The sequence below is a fragment of the Nansenia antarctica genome (genome assembly GCF_963989245.1).
Source record: "Nansenia antarctica genome assembly, chromosome: 9".
In the NCBI taxonomy this organism is placed as follows: Eukaryota; Metazoa; Chordata; class Actinopteri; order Argentiniformes; family Microstomatidae; genus Nansenia; species Nansenia antarctica.
Window position 1 is genome coordinate 43,075,639 of NC_137679.1, and position 16,540 is coordinate 43,092,178.

A 16,540-nucleotide genomic window follows, 5' to 3' on the forward strand; every position below is an offset into this window, starting at 1 on the left:
TCATCTCTACACGTGTTTATGCAGGAGGAGAGTCAACCAACACCTTTTATTTGCTAGCTAGCAGGGCCAGTGACTCCTAGAGACACAGACACACGGATTAAGGTTAGCTGGGTGTCCCATCTATCTATCTATCTATCTATCTATCTATCTGTCTCTCTGTCTGTCTATCTATCTATCTATCTATCTATCTATCTATCTATCTATCTATCTATCTATCTATCTATCTATCTATCTATCGCATACGCACACAACAACCAGACGACATCCATCCCCATTGAAGACCCTCCTCGTCTGGCAGAGGTGTTTACTGGTCAGACCCCCTCACCTGTCCAGCAGAGCTGTTCCCCGTCGCCATGGCTCACTCCCCGGTGCAGGGGGGCCTACCTGGGATGCAGGTGAGTTGCACTTGATTGATTGGTTGATTAATTGGTTGATTGATTTTTATTTGGGTAAAAAAAAAAGTACATACAACACATCCCAGGGGATAGCAGTGTAAAAGTGTACTGAAACATTGTTTTCCAACGTAGACAAAGAAACAACAAAGACAAGAACATACAAAAACAACACCCAAGAAACATCCATCCATGCATACACAGAGCATACATTACACCAAGAACATACAAGATACAATCAGAATACAGTTACCAAACCCCTTAACCCCCCCTAACTAGCTTATCTGATCACCGCCAGACCTCAACGAGTTGAATTCGGTGTGTGTTTTCCAGTGCTAGGCAAGAATGAAAACGGGCACATCCTGTGCTGGCGGAGTCCCCCTGGAGACTAGGGTTGGAAAAACACAGGTCATCTATCTGCACAGACACGGCAGTTTAAGTGTGAGCGGTGGCCGGTGTCCTGCGGTTCCCAGGGGTATCATGGGAACCACACAGGATTATTATTTCGCTATTATTTCACACAACACAACAACGTGAGCCAGGGGTTTAAATAGCCTGTTTTTTCCCCCCGCAGCAGATGAAACACAGCCAACTATAGCCATTAGGTTCTTTCTTATATATGTTATCGTTTTCTATCTTCCATTTTGCGAGAGATCTTCTGGGCTAGTGATAATAACTTACCAGCTGGCTTTGATTTTAGAAAAGAGCTTGTGTAAGATCCTGCAGTAGCTATTATGCATGGCCAGGGGCTATGCATCTCTCTGGGTGGGGAAGGGAGGAGTGGGAATATTAGCAGCAGCATCATCTCCAGCAGGGCTTGTGAGGAAGGAAGGAAGGAAGGAGGGAGAGAGAGAAGGAGAGAGAGAGAGAGAGAGACAGAGGGAGGGAGATGGAGGGAGGGACAGAGAGAGAAAGAGAGAGACAGAAAGAGAGAGACAGAGACAACCATGTTCCGTTAGTTTGGTGTTGTTTCGCTACTTCTGTTGCTAGCCTCCTAACTCAGAGCCCTGTAGAAGTAGAAGGAAGGAAGGGGAGAGGGAGAGAGAGAAGGAGAAGGAGGGAGAGAGAGAGAGAGAGAGAGAGAGAGAGAGAGAGAAGAGAGAGAGAGAGAGAGAGAGAGAGAGAGAGAGAGAGAGAGAGAGAGAGAGAGAGAGAGAGAGAGAGAGAGAGAGAGAGAGAGAGAGAGAGAGAGAGAGAGAGAAGGAGAGAGAAGTAGAGTCCTTAATCTTCTGCTCACCCGATGGGGGTTAGCTACTTTTATCTCGGCCACATCAGGGGAGGCTGACGGAGGTAGAAATCGGAGGACAGTCAGGCTATATTATAATGCAATGGAACAGAATGAGCGATGGTGTCATGTGTTTGATACCGTTCCTCATTCCGTTCCATGCATTAGGCCTACAATGAGCCCCGACCTCCGATGTCTACCCCTGCCAGCGTCCCCACGTTTGTGATTTGTGTTGCTGTTGTTTGGTCCACCTGAGTGGTGGCGTGTGTGTGTGTGTGTGTGTGTGTGTGTGTGTGTGTGTGTGTGTTGACCTGTCCGTCATCGTCAGATGGAGCTGCAGACAGGCCCAGATGAAGAGTTGAGACCTTGCCCTTTCATTAGTCTGTCAGCCAGAGCGCATTAAAAATACATGAGACAGAGATGGAGGAGGTCTGGCCGTCAAGGCATGACTCTCTGCAGAGTCACTCCCCTTCTCTTCCTAAGTCGGAGACTGAAGACCTCTATCTCTTCAGGCTACACCCTAACTGCTCCTCCTGAGACATCTACTAGGCCTACCCCCCTGCACTGTGTCTCCTGAGACATCTACTACCCCCCTGCACTGTGTCTCCTGAGACATCTACTAGGCCTACCCCCCTGTACTGTGTCTCCTGAGACACCTGCTTACCCCGTGCCCTATACTGCTTCTCCTGAGACATCTACTACCCCCCAGCACTGTGTCTCCTGAGACATCTACTAACCCCCTGTACTGTGTCTCCAGAGACATCTACTACCCCCCTGCACTGTGTCTCCTGAGACACCTGCTTACCCCGTGCCCTATACTGCTTCTCCTGAGACATCTACTACCCCCCAGCACTGTGTCTCCAGAGACATCTATTCCCATCTACCCCCTCACCTATACTACTTCTCCTGAGACACCTACTACCCTGTACTGTACTGTTTCTCCAGTGTCTATTAAAACATTTTAAAAATCCAATTAAATCGTCCTTCTTCTAGCACGACAACTGCCAATGGCCCCTGGCCCAAGCGTAGATTACTTCTCCTGCTAAGACTGGGGGATAGATGATTCACTTACATAGTCAAATGTATTGATTGTAAGTCGCTTTGGGATAAGGCGTCTGCTAAACGCCAAAAATGTAATGTAAGATGCTCTCACAGTCTTCTTCTCCGGGGTGCTTGGTGGCGTAACACACTAAGCGTCGACCGTGTAACCGCAGGGTTACCGGTTCGGTTCCGGCCGCGGACATATCCTGCATGTCATCCCTCCTCTCTCTCTCTCTCACCCATCCTTCCTGTCAAATCTCTACTGTCTCTATCATCCTCTCTCACCCACCCTTCCTGTCTCTATCCTCCTCTCTCTCACCCATCCGACCCTGTCAAATCTCTACTGTCTCTATCCTTCTCTCTCTCACCCATCCTTTCTGTCAAATCTCTACTGTCTCTATCCTCCTCTCTCTCTCACCCACCCTTCCTGTCTCTATCCTCCTCTCTCTCACCCATCCTTCCTGTCAAATCTCTACTGTCTCCATCCTCATCTCTCTCACCCATCATTCCTGTCAAATCTCTACTGTCTCTATCCCCTCTCACCCATCCTTCCTGTCAATCTCTACTGTCTCTATCCTCCTCTCTCTCTCACCCATCCTTCCTGTCAAATCTCTACTGTCTCTATCCTCCTCTCTCTCTCTCTCTCACCCATCCTTCCTGTCAAATCTCTACAGTCTCTATCCTCCTCTCTCACCCATCCTTCCTGTCAAATCTCTATTGTCTCTATCCTCCTCTCTCTCTCACCCATCCTTCCTGTCAAATCCTCATCTCTCGCAACCATCCTTCCTGTCAAATCTCTACTGTCTCTATCCTCCATCCTCCCTGTCAGTCTCTATCCTACTCTCTCTCTCACCCATCCTTCCTGTCAAATCTCTACTGTCTCCCATCCCAATAAAAAAAGACAAATATGAAATATGAGGGGGAAAAAGTACATGTCCTGCATGTCATCCCTTCCCTTCTCTCTCTCTCACCCATCCTTCCTGTCAAACCCAAAATTAACACTCTTTTTCTTCTCTCCCGCCGCAGAGCCTGAAAGCGGACCCAGAGGAGCTGTTCACCAAGCTGGAGCGTATCGGTAAGGGCTCCTTCGGCGAGGTGTTCAAGGGCATCGACAACCGCAGCCAGAAGGTGGTGGCCATCAAGATCATCGACCTGGAGGAGGCGGAGGACGAGATCGAGGACATCCAGCAGGAGATCACCGTGCTCAGCCAGTGTGACAGCCCCTTCGTCACCAAGTACTACGGCTCCTACCTCAAGGTGAACACACACACACGCACGCACACACACACACACACACACACACACACACACACACACACACACACACACACACACACACAGCCAGTGTGACAGCCCCTTCGTCACCAATTACTACGGCTCCTACCTCAAGGTGTGTTATACACACACACACACACACTCAGCCAGTGCGGCTCTAAGAGCCTAATGATCGCAAGGTCAGCAGTTTGGCGGTTAGATACCCGGCTCCTCCTGTCCACATGTCGAGGTGTCCTTGGGCAAGACACTGAACCCGTTGAGCTAATCAGCCTAGGTAGGTCATTGTACACAGCTCCCATCAAGGTGAGGGACAGCCGTTAGCCTGTTGAGCTAAAGAGCCTAGGTAGGTCACGGTACACAGCGCCTATCTCAAGCTGAGAGACTGCCTCAGATGTTAGCCCCTTGAGCTAAAGAGCCTAGGTAGGTCACTGTACACAGCGCCTATCTCAAGGTGAGAGGCTGACGTTAGCCTGTTGAGCTAAACAGCCTAGGTAGTTGGCGGCTGTGGCTCAGGAGATAGAGCCGGCGTCTAATGATCGCAAGGTCACCAGTTCGGCGGTTCGATCCCCGGCTGGCCACGTGTCGAGGTGTCCTTGGGCAAGACACTGAACCCCAAACTGCTCCCAATGAGCAGGCCGGCGCCTTGCATGGTAGCTTGCCGCCATTGTTGTGTGAATAGGTGAATGAGAGGCTATTGTAAAGCGCTTTGGAATAAGGTCAAGAATGTAAACATATTGCACGGTTATGGAACATTGCACGGGGGGGGGGGTTACAGAGGGGATTTTTTGTTTTGTTTAGATCTTAGCCGTATCTTATATACACTGAACAAATATAAGGTAGGTCACTGTGCACAGCCACTGACTGTGACCAAAGTCCAAATACTATGGCTCAAAGTTCTTAAGTTTGTTGTTTCTGGCACGTGCCAAAACGTAAAAGATCACGTTTAGATCATATCGTATTAGTGGGAAAAGCTTTGAAAGGATTTAGCTCTCACTACCCACTTTTCTCTCTTCATAATCCTAAAAATAAACCAGGATTAAATATGACTACCCACCCCCACCCCCAAGAGGGCTTTCTCATTTAACCCTGGAAGTTGTTTTGGAAAACTTTGACTCTGACTACTAAACACCCTTCTATAACGTACTATAACGAGATCTATTTTTAATTTCCTCTCAACTTTCTTTCTCTTTCAGGAATCAAAGTTATGGATCATCATGGAGTATCTGGGTGGAGGTTCAGCGTTGGACTTGGTGAGCGTCTATATTAAGGACTGATCGGTCGACGAAAATGTTCCGTTTGCTGTGTTGCCAGTTGGAACTGAGAGACGTTGTTGTTTGATGTTTGTTGTTTCTCCAGCTGGAGCCAGGAGCGCTGGACGAGATCCAGATCGCCACCATCCTCAGAGAGATCCTGAAAGGCCTGGAGTACCTCCACTCCGAGAAGAAGATCCACAGAGACATCAAAGGTACAGGCCGCTAGGTCGCATAGCACACAGAGACATCAAAGATACAGGCCTCGAAAGGCGGGGTGGGTGACGTAGCATAGCGTAGCGTAGCACACAGAGGCGTCAGCCTCGTAATCGCAGGGTCCCCGGGTTCGTTTCCAGCCGTCGACATATCATCCCTGCATGTCATCCCTCCTCTCTCTCACCCATCCTTCCTGTCAGTCTCGACTGTCTCTCTCCCAATGAAGCAGAAATGCCCTAAAAACCTTAAATAAATAAAAGGGTACTGTCCTCACAGGCTTACAGACGGGGTTATGACCTCAGAGCCTCAGTGTTTCCCACAGTGGGTGGACTGGTGGGTGGACTGTGTATCTTTTTTTTTTTTTATAATAATAATAAAATAAAAACTGCTTGAACTTTCCCACAACAGTGCGAGCAGGGCTGAAATATAGAAGTACTCTCATGAGTGCGAGTGTGGAAGCGAGAGAGACCCTTCGCTGAAGCAACGGCACAAAACAAAACACAACGTCAGAGAAAAATATTTTCGGTTTGTTATGAAACTGTGGCAGGACAAATTAGACTGTGGTGGGCCACCATGGTCTGGGTAATTAGAAGATGATAAACAGGCTTGTAAACTGGGCTATGAACACACAGGCCTGTAAACTGGCCTATGAACACACAGGCTTGGAAACTGGCCTATGAACACACAGGCTTGTAAATGGGGCTATGAACACACAAGCTTACTAACGGTGCTATGAACACACTGGCCTGTAAACGGGGCTATGAACTCTGCAGGCTTGTAAACTGGGCTATGAACACACAAGCTTACTGACGGGGCTATGAACACACAGGCTTTTAAACTGGGCTATGAACACACAAGCTTACTAACAGGGCTTGTGCAAAGCCTGTGCCATGACAATCCCTTTTTATAAATTTGGGATTTTCGTCCATTATCGTCAATGGGGTTGTCCAGACTCCTTGACCTCGTCTGTGTATTATATAATAACGCTCTAAGCTCTTTTTTTTGCTGATATTACCGTAGGCCGCAGTGGTAATGAAACAAAGTGTCACGCAGCATTCCATGTTCCACAACGAAATGTATTTTTTGCTCTGTGTGCATAGGGTCAGCCATAGTCCGTGCCCCTGGAGCAATTAGGGGTTAAGTGCCTTGCTCAAGGGCACGACGGCAGTGGTAGGCACCTTAGATGACATATGATGCCAGCAACCCTCCAGTCACCAGCTCACATGCAGCTCCCTCCTGAGGCGGGGATCGAACCAGCGACCTTCCGATTGCTCTTTAACCTCTAAGCTACCTGTGACCCCGGCACAAGCTACGCGACTACAACCTGTGCTGTGGTGGATATGGTCACCTGCACACCTCTCACAAACTGCACTCTCATCGTCTCTCATCCCGTCTCACCCAGATCTGTGGACTGATTTCATATAACGCTCCTCTGTGGCTCAGCTGGTAGAGCGTGGCGCTAACAACGCTTAGGTTGTGGGTTTGATCCCCGCTGGGAGCATATAAATACACTGACAAATGTATGCACTCACTGCAATTTAAGTTGCTTTGGATAAAAGCGTCAGCTAAAAATGCTATTAAACAAAGCAAGGTACTACATCCATCCACTCAAATCAGAGTCACTCATGCAACTGATTAAAGCTTTTTTAAATCAAACCTGGACACTTTCGTCTCGATCAATAGCTCCTTCGGTCGACAAAAATAACCCCTGATTGATTGCTTGCGTGCTTGCAGTCCCTGGGCTCCTAATGAATAAAAACCGGCACCACAACACACTCCTTAGGAGGCAACAACCCCTAGCCGGCCTTGGACATAGGACTCCGTAAACAGTTCCCTCTCTTCTCTCCTCTACACCTCTCCTTTCTTCTTCTCTCTCTCTTCTCCTCATCTCTTACCTCTCTCTTCTCACCCCTCCTCTTCTCTCCCCCTCTCATCTCTCATCTCTCCTCTTCTCACCTCTCCTCACCTCTCCTCTTCTCTCCCCCTCTCATCTCTCCTCTTCTCACCTCTCCTCTTCTCTCCCCCTCTCATCTCTCATCTCTCCTCTTCTCACCTCTCCTCACCTCACCTCTCCTCTTCTCTCCCCCTCTCATCTCTCATCTCTCCTCTTCTCACCTCTCCTCACCTCTCCTCTTCTCTCCCCCTCTCATCTCTCCTCTTCTCACCTCTCCTCTTCTCTCCCCCTCTCATCTCTCTCTCTCTCTCCCTCTCCCCTTCTCACCTCTCATCTTCTCCTCCTCACCTCTTCTCTTCCCTCTCTCCTCCAGCCGCCAACGTGCTGCTGTCAGAGCAGGGGGAGGTGAAGCTGGCAGACTTCGGCGTGGCGGGTCAGCTGACGGACACGCAGATCAAACGCAACACCTTCGTGGGCACGCCCTTCTGGATGGCCCCCGAGGTCATCAAACAGTCCGCCTACGACTTCAAGGTAAGGTCAAAGGTCACCTACTGCAGCACACGTTGACCCTGAAGTGTGACCTCTCCTAGATGATATAAAAAAAACAAGCGAGTGTTGTTGGGGAAGAAACGTGGGCTGTTTGCTTAGTTTCATCAATGAAGATCATTTATTTGTATAGTAGTTTTTACATTAATTAGTGTGTTAAAACGTCACACAAAAAAAGTGCTTCACCACAAAAACAGTACCAACAATATGATTCTAACACCAAACCATAGATTCCTCCCCCCCCCCTAAAAGTAAGTGTGTGTGGCCTGGGGTGGTCTAGTGGTCAAGCACCAAGGTCCACAGTGCACACTCCCTGCTGACATGCCCCCTCTCCCTTCTTCTCCTTACTTTCCTGTATCTGTCCAATAAAATAAAAAATAAAATACAAAGTGGGATTGCCCCACACAGGAAAAAAATAGAAATAAAATAAGTAGGGCGCTTAGGTGGCGTAGCGGGTTAAGCGTTGACCATGTAACCATCAGGGTCCCCGGTTCGATTCCGCCCGGGGACATATCCTGCATGTCATCCCTCCTCTCTCTCTCACCCATCCTTCCTGTCTAAATCTTCACTGTATCTGTCAATAAAATGAAAAATATGAGTGGGACTGCCCCACTCAGAAAAAATAACTTAAGAAAAAAAGTAAGTGTGTTTGTGTTTCCCTGATTCTAACGCCAAACCATAGACCCCACCCCCCCCCCCCTAAAAAGTAAGTGTGTGTTTGTGTTCCCCTGTGCGTCTGCAGGCCGACATCTGGTCGTTGGGCATCACGGCCATCGAGCTGGCCAAAGGGGAGCCCCCCCACTCCGAGCTGCACCCCATGAAGGTGCTGTTCCTCATCCCCAAGAACAACCCCCCCACGCTGGAGGGCAACTACTGCAAGCCCCTGAAGGAGTTCATCGAGGCCTGCCTGAACAAGGAGCCCAGTTTCGTAAGTGTTCTCTCTGGGTTAGCGTGGAGCACTTAGCATGTAGCACTTAGCACTAGCGAGTGATGCTAAGTCCCGTTTGCTGGCAAAGTCTACCGTCCGTCCGTCCATTGGGAGATGACATTTCGACGTTCCCTGCGTTGGTTGGTTTACCCCCGATGCAGGTGTTGTTTTGTTTTTCCTTCCTCTGTATACATTCATCTCTCCTCTTCTCTAACTTATTCTTATTCTTTTCTTTTTTCTCTCTCTCTTTATCCTCCCACCATCTCTTGGGTCTAGAATTAGCCTAAGCAAAGGAAATGCAACATGTATGATTTCAATGTAATGCTGATGTTGGCTCTTTTCTTCGCCCCCCTCTCTCTCCCCCTCCTCTCTCTCTCTCTCCCCCTCCTCTCTCTCTCTCTCCCCCTCCTCTCTCTCTCTCTCTCCCCCCCTCCTCTCTCTCTCTCTCTCCCCCCCCCTCCTCTCTCTCTCTCTCTCTCCCCCCCTCCTCTCTCTCTCTCCCCCCCCCCTCTCCCCCCCCCCCCCCTCCTCTTTCTCCCCCTCCCCCTCTCTCCCCCTCTATAGAGGCCCACTGCCAAAGAGCTGCTAAAGCACAAGCTGATCGTGCGCCACGCTAAGAAGACGTCCTACCTGTCTGAGCTGGTGGACAAGTACAAGAGGTGGAAGGCCGAGCAGTCCAGAACTCGGGAGGACGACTCCGACGACTCCGACACGTACGTCACCTCACGTCACTTCCTGTTACACCACGATACCTCACGTTACCTCACGTTACCTCAAGCTACCTCCCGTTACCTCACACTACCTCCCGTTTCCTCCCGTTACCTCACGCTACCTCCCGCTACCTCATGATACCTCCCGTTACCTCACGCTACCTCACGCTACCTCCCGTTACCTCCCGTTACCTCACGCTACCTCCCGTTACCTCACGCTACCTCCCGTTACCTCCTGTTACCTCACGCTACCTCCCGTTACCTCACGATACCTCCCGTTACCTCACGCTACCTCCCGTTACCTCACGCTACCTCCCGTTACCTCCTGTTACCTCACGCTACCTCCCGTTACCTCACGCTACCTCCCGTTACCTCACGATACCTCCCGTTACCTCCCGATACCTCCCGATACCTCCCGTCACCTCACGCTACCTCCCGTTACCTCCCATTACCTCACGCTACCTCACGCTACCTCCTGTTACCTCACGCTACCTCCCGTTTTTTTTTTTTTTTTTTTTTTTTTTTTTATAAACCTTTATTTTACCAGGAAGTCACATTGAGATTAAAACCTCTTTTACAAGAGAGACCTGGCCAAGACAGGGTCAAAATAGTAGCTTAAAAAACAGTTCAGATAACAAGACAGGACATAAGACAGTGGCAACAATACAATAGACAAACAATGGTAGGGGTATTTACAAGGTGATTAAAACATTGAGAAGTCTAACCAAAGCATGTACAGCGAGCGGTGACCACATCCTTTAATCTACGCTTGAAGATACTTATGGAAATAAGGGCCTCTAATTTAAAAGTAGTCTGTAGGTCATTCCAAGACCAAGGGCCATAATAAGACAAGCTTGCCCTTCCAACATTGTTCATGATAAGTGGCACCTTGTATTGTAGCCATCTACGAGACCTGAGACCCAAGCCACTCGGTATAGGGATGAACTTCAGGCCCAGATAATTCGGTAAGAAGCCAGAGATGATTTTAAACACAAGAGTGTACCAGTGTTGGAGCCGTCTGACAGAAAGAGATGGCCATCCAACCAGACTATACAGTGTACAGTGATGGGTCCTGAAGGCACTATTGGTGATGTGTCTTAGAACCGAATGATACAGGGGGTCTAGCTTGGATAAAGTGGACAGAGAAGCAAACCTATATACTGTATCACCATAATCCAATTGTGAAAGGAAAAGGGCGGAGACAAGACGTTTTCTGGAAGCTACCTCCCGTTACCTCACGATACCTCCCGTCGCCTCACGGGACCTCACAGAAACTTCTGTCTAACACAGAAGGTCTTAACTAGTACTCTCTAATCCATACAACTAGTAGTCTCACTAGGTACTAACATTCCATTTAAATGTCTTGACTTTTGACTTTCGCAAACCTCCATTCCATTCGCCTTAATTTGGACATCCATAGTACTGGTCACACTATAAAGATAAAGCCCTTGTGGGCTAGGGGGTGGGGTGTTTTTGATTGATCGTTTTAAACGTCTTCTCTTCTCTCTTGTCCAATCAGAGAGCAGGACGGCCAAGCGTCTGGCGGTAACGACAATTTCGGGAGCGACGACTGGATCTTCACCATCAGAGAGAAGGACCCCAAGAAGCTGCAGAACGGAGAGGGCCAGTCGCCACTTAGGGAACAGGTGAGAGAGTGGTGGCGCAACCTGCTGGCCGCTCCTGATGTTTTTTTTCAACCAGATTTTTTCACTGAATGAAATGTGTGTCAGATGAAGTAGGGACCTTGGTGGCACCTCCATGTTTTGTTTTTTGGGTGTCTTTTTCCTGTCTTTCTTTTGACCTCCTGTCTCATTCTCTCCATCTCTCTCTCTCTCCACAGACGCAAGACATTCCAAAGAGGCCTTACTCACAGAGCCTTAACACCATCATCGCTCCATCCCTGGCTGAGGTAAATCAAATCTCCCATGCAAATCTTCAGTCAAATCTTCACGCAAAAACCGTCTCTCGCAACAAACAAACAAACATATCTAAACATGGACCTACTCCATTTAGAACGCCTCAATCTACACACTTTGAGTTTGATAAGGAGAGAAACTGATTTGATCTAGACAATTAAATAGGCTAGGTCAAATTAAGTAATTGATCTGATTTGTACATTTTGTCTCGTTCCAATATGGCGGGGCACTGTGCTGTGCCGGGAAGGGTGCTCTACAAATGGAGTAGAGTTAATGGCCTAATGTCATGTTACCCCCCCGTGTTCTCTCTCTCTCTCTCTCCCTCCCCCCCCCCCAGTTGAAGGCGAGGCAGGAGGCGGTGAACGGGAACCCCATGGCTCTGGACGAGCTGAGGCAGGCGGTGCTGCTGGCGGAGGAGGCCTACCCCGGCATCTCAGACTCCCTGGTCGACCACATGGTCCACCGGCTGCAGAGGTCAGGGGTCACGCTCACGCTCGCCTCGCAGCGTTCTGATTGGTCTACCCGTTACACACACACAAGATAACAGACCATGCACGTCTAGTATTAAGTATAGGAAATTATTTCAATGTAATGCCAATGTTGACTCTCTTATCTCTCTCCCTCTCTCTCTCTGTTTCTCTCTCGTAGATTTTCCACAAGCAGGAAATCCTCCTCCTCATCCCCCTAGTGATTGGTTGTCGACCCCAGCCCGACCGCCCCTCCCAGGCTTGCCCCTCCACCGCAGCCAGATCGGGGGGGACGGGGGTCAGAGGTCAGCTTCTGCATCACCAGCTGCCCCCCCCCCCTCCCCCGAGGATTCTGGGGGCGCTCGGTGGAAAAAGAAAAAAAAAACGAACTCACTGGACAGCCTCTATTTAAGACTCTTACCGGTGGAGACCAGAGGGGGGCAGCAGAGGCCCTCTCTCTCAGCCTGGGTCTCGCCGGTTGAATCTACACACACACACCCTCCCTCCCAGAGCAAAGGGGGTGAAACTGTTTCCTCTCTGACTCTAGAGAAAACCCCCTACCACAGAACAGCCAAGTTACTGACTCTGACTCCCAGAGATCCCCGGGTCTCCCGCGACCACGAGTCTCCGCGCGACGCCACCTGGTGGAGGAGAGAATACAACGCAATCCAGCCAGACTTTCAACCTACCACAACCCCCCCCTCCCCTCCCCTCCCCCCCCTTCTCGCGGGCGTCATATCTCTCCAGAACCTCTGAAAGCATGCAGGAAACAGCAGGGGGGGATATATCCATGCATGTGTGTGTTTGAGTGTGTGTGTGTGTCTCTGTATGTGTGTGTGTGTGTGTGTGTGTGAGTGAGTATGCTTTTGTATGTTCACGACTCCCTGCTTAGGCAATTGCAGCATTCTTAATGAAACCTCAGGAAAAGTGCTTTAAGGTGGAGATGGTCCTCCGGGACATCGGGGGGCGCTCTGTTTGTATACAAACCTGTATATAATTTAAAGTTGTCACTGATGTTGCGGAAAATGAATCACTGTGTACAAAAAAATGGTCATGCGCGCTTTTGTAGATAATGTTTAAAAGGTAAAATATTTAAAAAGTTCAAAAGTCACTCAAAACGGACGTTACTGAAAAATGCCTTGCCTTTTTTTTTTCTTTCTTTTTTTAGATGCACATTACGTAATGTTGGCGTTTTTCATTTCATCGCGTTGTTGTTGTTGTTTGTTTCACATGTTTTTACTGAGCGAGGGGGGGAATTCAATGCCCATTTTTTCTTTCTATGTTTCGAGTTCCCATCTGCCATGTCAATCAGCGTTGAGTTCCCCCCCGTACGTAACATGTTGTAAACCTAAAGGCGAAAACACACCGCATGCGTAAACCTCTCACTGTTGCGGCTTCTACACTGGCGGCAGCATGTCTTCTGTGGCTCCAACTGCGGAGCTGCTACTGCCAGCCGCAGTAAAATAGGCGAGAGTCCTAATCTCTAAGATGGCGTGCCACAGCAGCCAGCATGAGACACACTTGAGACGCGCGTCTCACGAGAGCTGTACGGCTGCTCTGAAACCGTTAACATGGACGCCGAGATGAAACGCAACCACACGCTGCTGAGGTTGACGCTTGCGGTGTGTTTTTTCCGCCATTAGACCCAGATGTTTTGCCTGGTAAGGTGACCAGGAGGAACAACAACTGTATTCATGAACCCGGTTCGTCAAACTGGTTCAGAGTCAGTCGAGCACCACTGCTGCCAGCGGTTACGGAGTAGGGAGAGCTGATCTGGAGTCAGCTTTGTTGTTGTAGTGCAGAAAGTAACCATAGCCAAATTGAACCCAGAAACAGTGAGGTTTAGCCACGTTGAACCCAGAACAGTGAGGTTTAGCCAAGTAGCCATTGTGTCCCTGTACTGTGTCAGAGCAGGCCTGTTTTAACGCTCCTCAAATCCATCCTCCTCCCTCTTCCCTGAAGGACTCTCTGGGCTGGTTTCACAGACAAGGGTTAAGAGTCAGACTAAATCCTAGTAGACTAAATCACATTTTCAATGTAAAATCTCCATTGGAGATGTTTTAGTCTAGGATTAGGCTGAAGCCTTGTCTGTGAAACCGGCCCTAAAACCCCTGATCTGAAATGACTTGATTGGTGAAAGCAGAAGCTTGCTTTGACCAGCCTCTTCATGGTAGATCAGTGGGTTACTTTCGAGGGAGGGAGGAAGCGAGCATGGGGTGAGGTTGGGGGGGCGGGGGGGGGTGAGGAGGGGGGTGAACGCAGCGCCAGTCGCTCTTCAGTGCATTTCAGACGTGTCTCTTCATTCCTGTGTTTCACATGAAGCCAAGTGCCCTGTCCCATATGGTTTTAATTATGATTTGCACCTTTTTTAAATCTAATTCCGGATCTGTTTTTGCACTTTGGAAGTGTCGAGTATTTAAAACAAACATGTAAGAAGAATAAATAAATAAAAAAGAGTTGCTAAATAGCCATCTCATACTATTATGTTTACTTTAAAAAGTTTCAGAATTTACTACTGTGCTTATGCAGCAATAATGTTGACGAGTTTCTTCAGGACGCACTTGTCAACACAGGGAATGAACCGAGAATAAGAAATATCAGATATTTTTGTAACTGCAAAGAGTTAAAAAAAGAGCGGGAAGACAGAATGCTTGATGGATGTGGTCACCTCTGGCAATTATAACTTATAGAAAAACCTTAATATGCTACAGAACAGTCAATGAAAAATGTGTACATTTGGTTTCCTTTATCATAGCTGAGACAGTTTATAGTACTGTATATATAACCTTTGCTTGTGTCATTCGGAGCCCGCCCAACGGTAAAGTAAGCTCCTTGTAAGCATTCAAAGTGACATGAGAAATACAGAATAAAGACCTAATGCTAACTGAAGCACTTGTCTGTCTGTCTGTCTGTGCCTGCCTGACTGTGTTGGTCAGCCTGCCTGTCAGCCTGTCTGTCTGTCTGTCTTTGACGTCCCTTTTCCACCAAGGCAGTTTGAGGGCTGGTTCAGAGCCAGTGCCTAACCAGTTCTTCGCGTTTTGACAGCAAAAGAACCGGCTCTCGGCTAGGACAACTGGTTCCAGAGTGGCTCCAACACTTGGCTGGTCCAGAACCAAGACCCGGTTACGCCAGGGGCTGGGGTTATCGAGCGATTATCATGATTATTATTTATGACTATAATTATTATTTGAGGGATTGTCGAGCGGGGATCTAACTTACAACTAGGGATGCACCGAAATGAAAATTACTGGCCAAAAGACGAAACAGAACGAGTGCGTACCGGCAGTTTTTCATTTATTTTGCCAATTTTTGTACCATTGCAAAATTAAGTGTTCGAAATGGTATATACTTTATGTAACGTAATATTTCCTAATTTCATGAAAGATGTAAAAACTGTGACAGCAGCTAGTGAAAGGGGGAACAAGTCACCAATCAAATGTTCAGACTTTTATTTTGAAAACGGAAATACTTACATAAATCACAACACAAACTCGCTAGTCAAGCCACAATATTGCAATGGATTCGGTGAGTAATCCCCACTGCTACCTAGTTAACTATAACACTACTTTGACTGGTAGCAGGCTCCAGTGGTGTAGTCTACGTGATACGCAGGACTACGCCGTATACCCACTAGGAAAGGACAAGGATTTGCGTATACCCACTTAAAATAGCGCGAGGATACGTAACGGCGTTTTGTGACAAAACTTTCACACTTTTATTCATAAAATTCACCCCGTCTGTGTTAGGAAGCACTTACTTCGAACTTTCTGACATGTTTGTTATCGCATAACCAGTCGTTCAGAATGCTCTCAGTATTTCCCCTACAATTGCCTTGGGGTGGGCGGGCCAGACCTCCACACTTCGCTTCGTGCCGCGCTGGAGAATGGTTTTGTTTTGTTTTGTTTTTGCGCGAGTGTGCGCGTGCGACGCGAGAGAGTTTTTGCAGGGTGAAAGCTCTGCAGAAGAAAGTAAGCAAGTTGAAACGTTAGCAAATATAATTACTGTGTTCTGACAGAGAAAGTTGGTTCAAATTAGTCGTTATTATTATGACTAGAAAGTGTCTGATTATAGTTTCATGGTGTGAATAATAGTGTCAAAGAACTAGCATGCTCAGAGGTGATTAGATGAGCTAGTCTGCTGCACACATGACAGCTAAAGAGCTAACTGAATGCACTTCATTATTTTACTTAAAGTAGATATACAATCTTTCTTATTCTGCTAGAATTGGGCTTTATGGTAATACCATAATGGTATATTTACAGTACATGGACAGTGGATTGAAGCATTGGAACAAACCCTCACTCATTGGAAATGTCTGTTTTTTGTAGTTGGACATACGATTTTCTTACAGGTGAGAGAGTAAGTAAAGACAGTATCTGACTGCATTGCCCACAGCAACCCAATATTCAATTAGAATGATGTTATGATTTGATATGAATTCAATGTATACCTCTTATTAAATTATAAATACTCTGGTTGTTATATTTGCCTTTTGGTTGACAGCAAAAGAGGGAGAGAGGAGGATAGAGAGGGAGAGAATGAGAGAGAGCAGGATGGTGTCGGCACACCAGAGAGAGAGCAAGAACCAGGTGAGAAAGTGGACATGTAGTCAAGACCACATAAGTAGCCTTGAGAACCGATGGTTCTCGAGCCTAACGGCCCTTAGGGGGCAGGAGCCTA

General features: G+C 48.0%; 1 protein-coding gene across 1 annotated transcript; it reads left to right on the forward strand.

Moving 5' to 3' along the window:
- The first annotated feature begins 255 nt into the window (after positions 1–255).
- On the forward strand, positions 256–12,362 carry LOC308165194 (serine/threonine-protein kinase 24-like). Its single transcript, XM_080539322.1, has 11 exons — positions 256–395; positions 3,685–3,915; positions 5,127–5,183; positions 5,290–5,398; positions 7,667–7,824; positions 8,582–8,767; positions 9,332–9,480; positions 10,997–11,123; positions 11,318–11,386; positions 11,731–11,867; positions 12,042–12,362. The coding sequence occupies exons 1-11, from the start codon at positions 354–356 to the stop codon at positions 12,079–12,081; spliced, it is 1,305 nt and encodes a 434-aa protein (XP_080395448.1). The 5' UTR covers positions 256–353; the 3' UTR covers positions 12,082–12,362.
- The last annotated feature ends 4,178 nt before the right edge of the window (positions 12,363–16,540 follow it).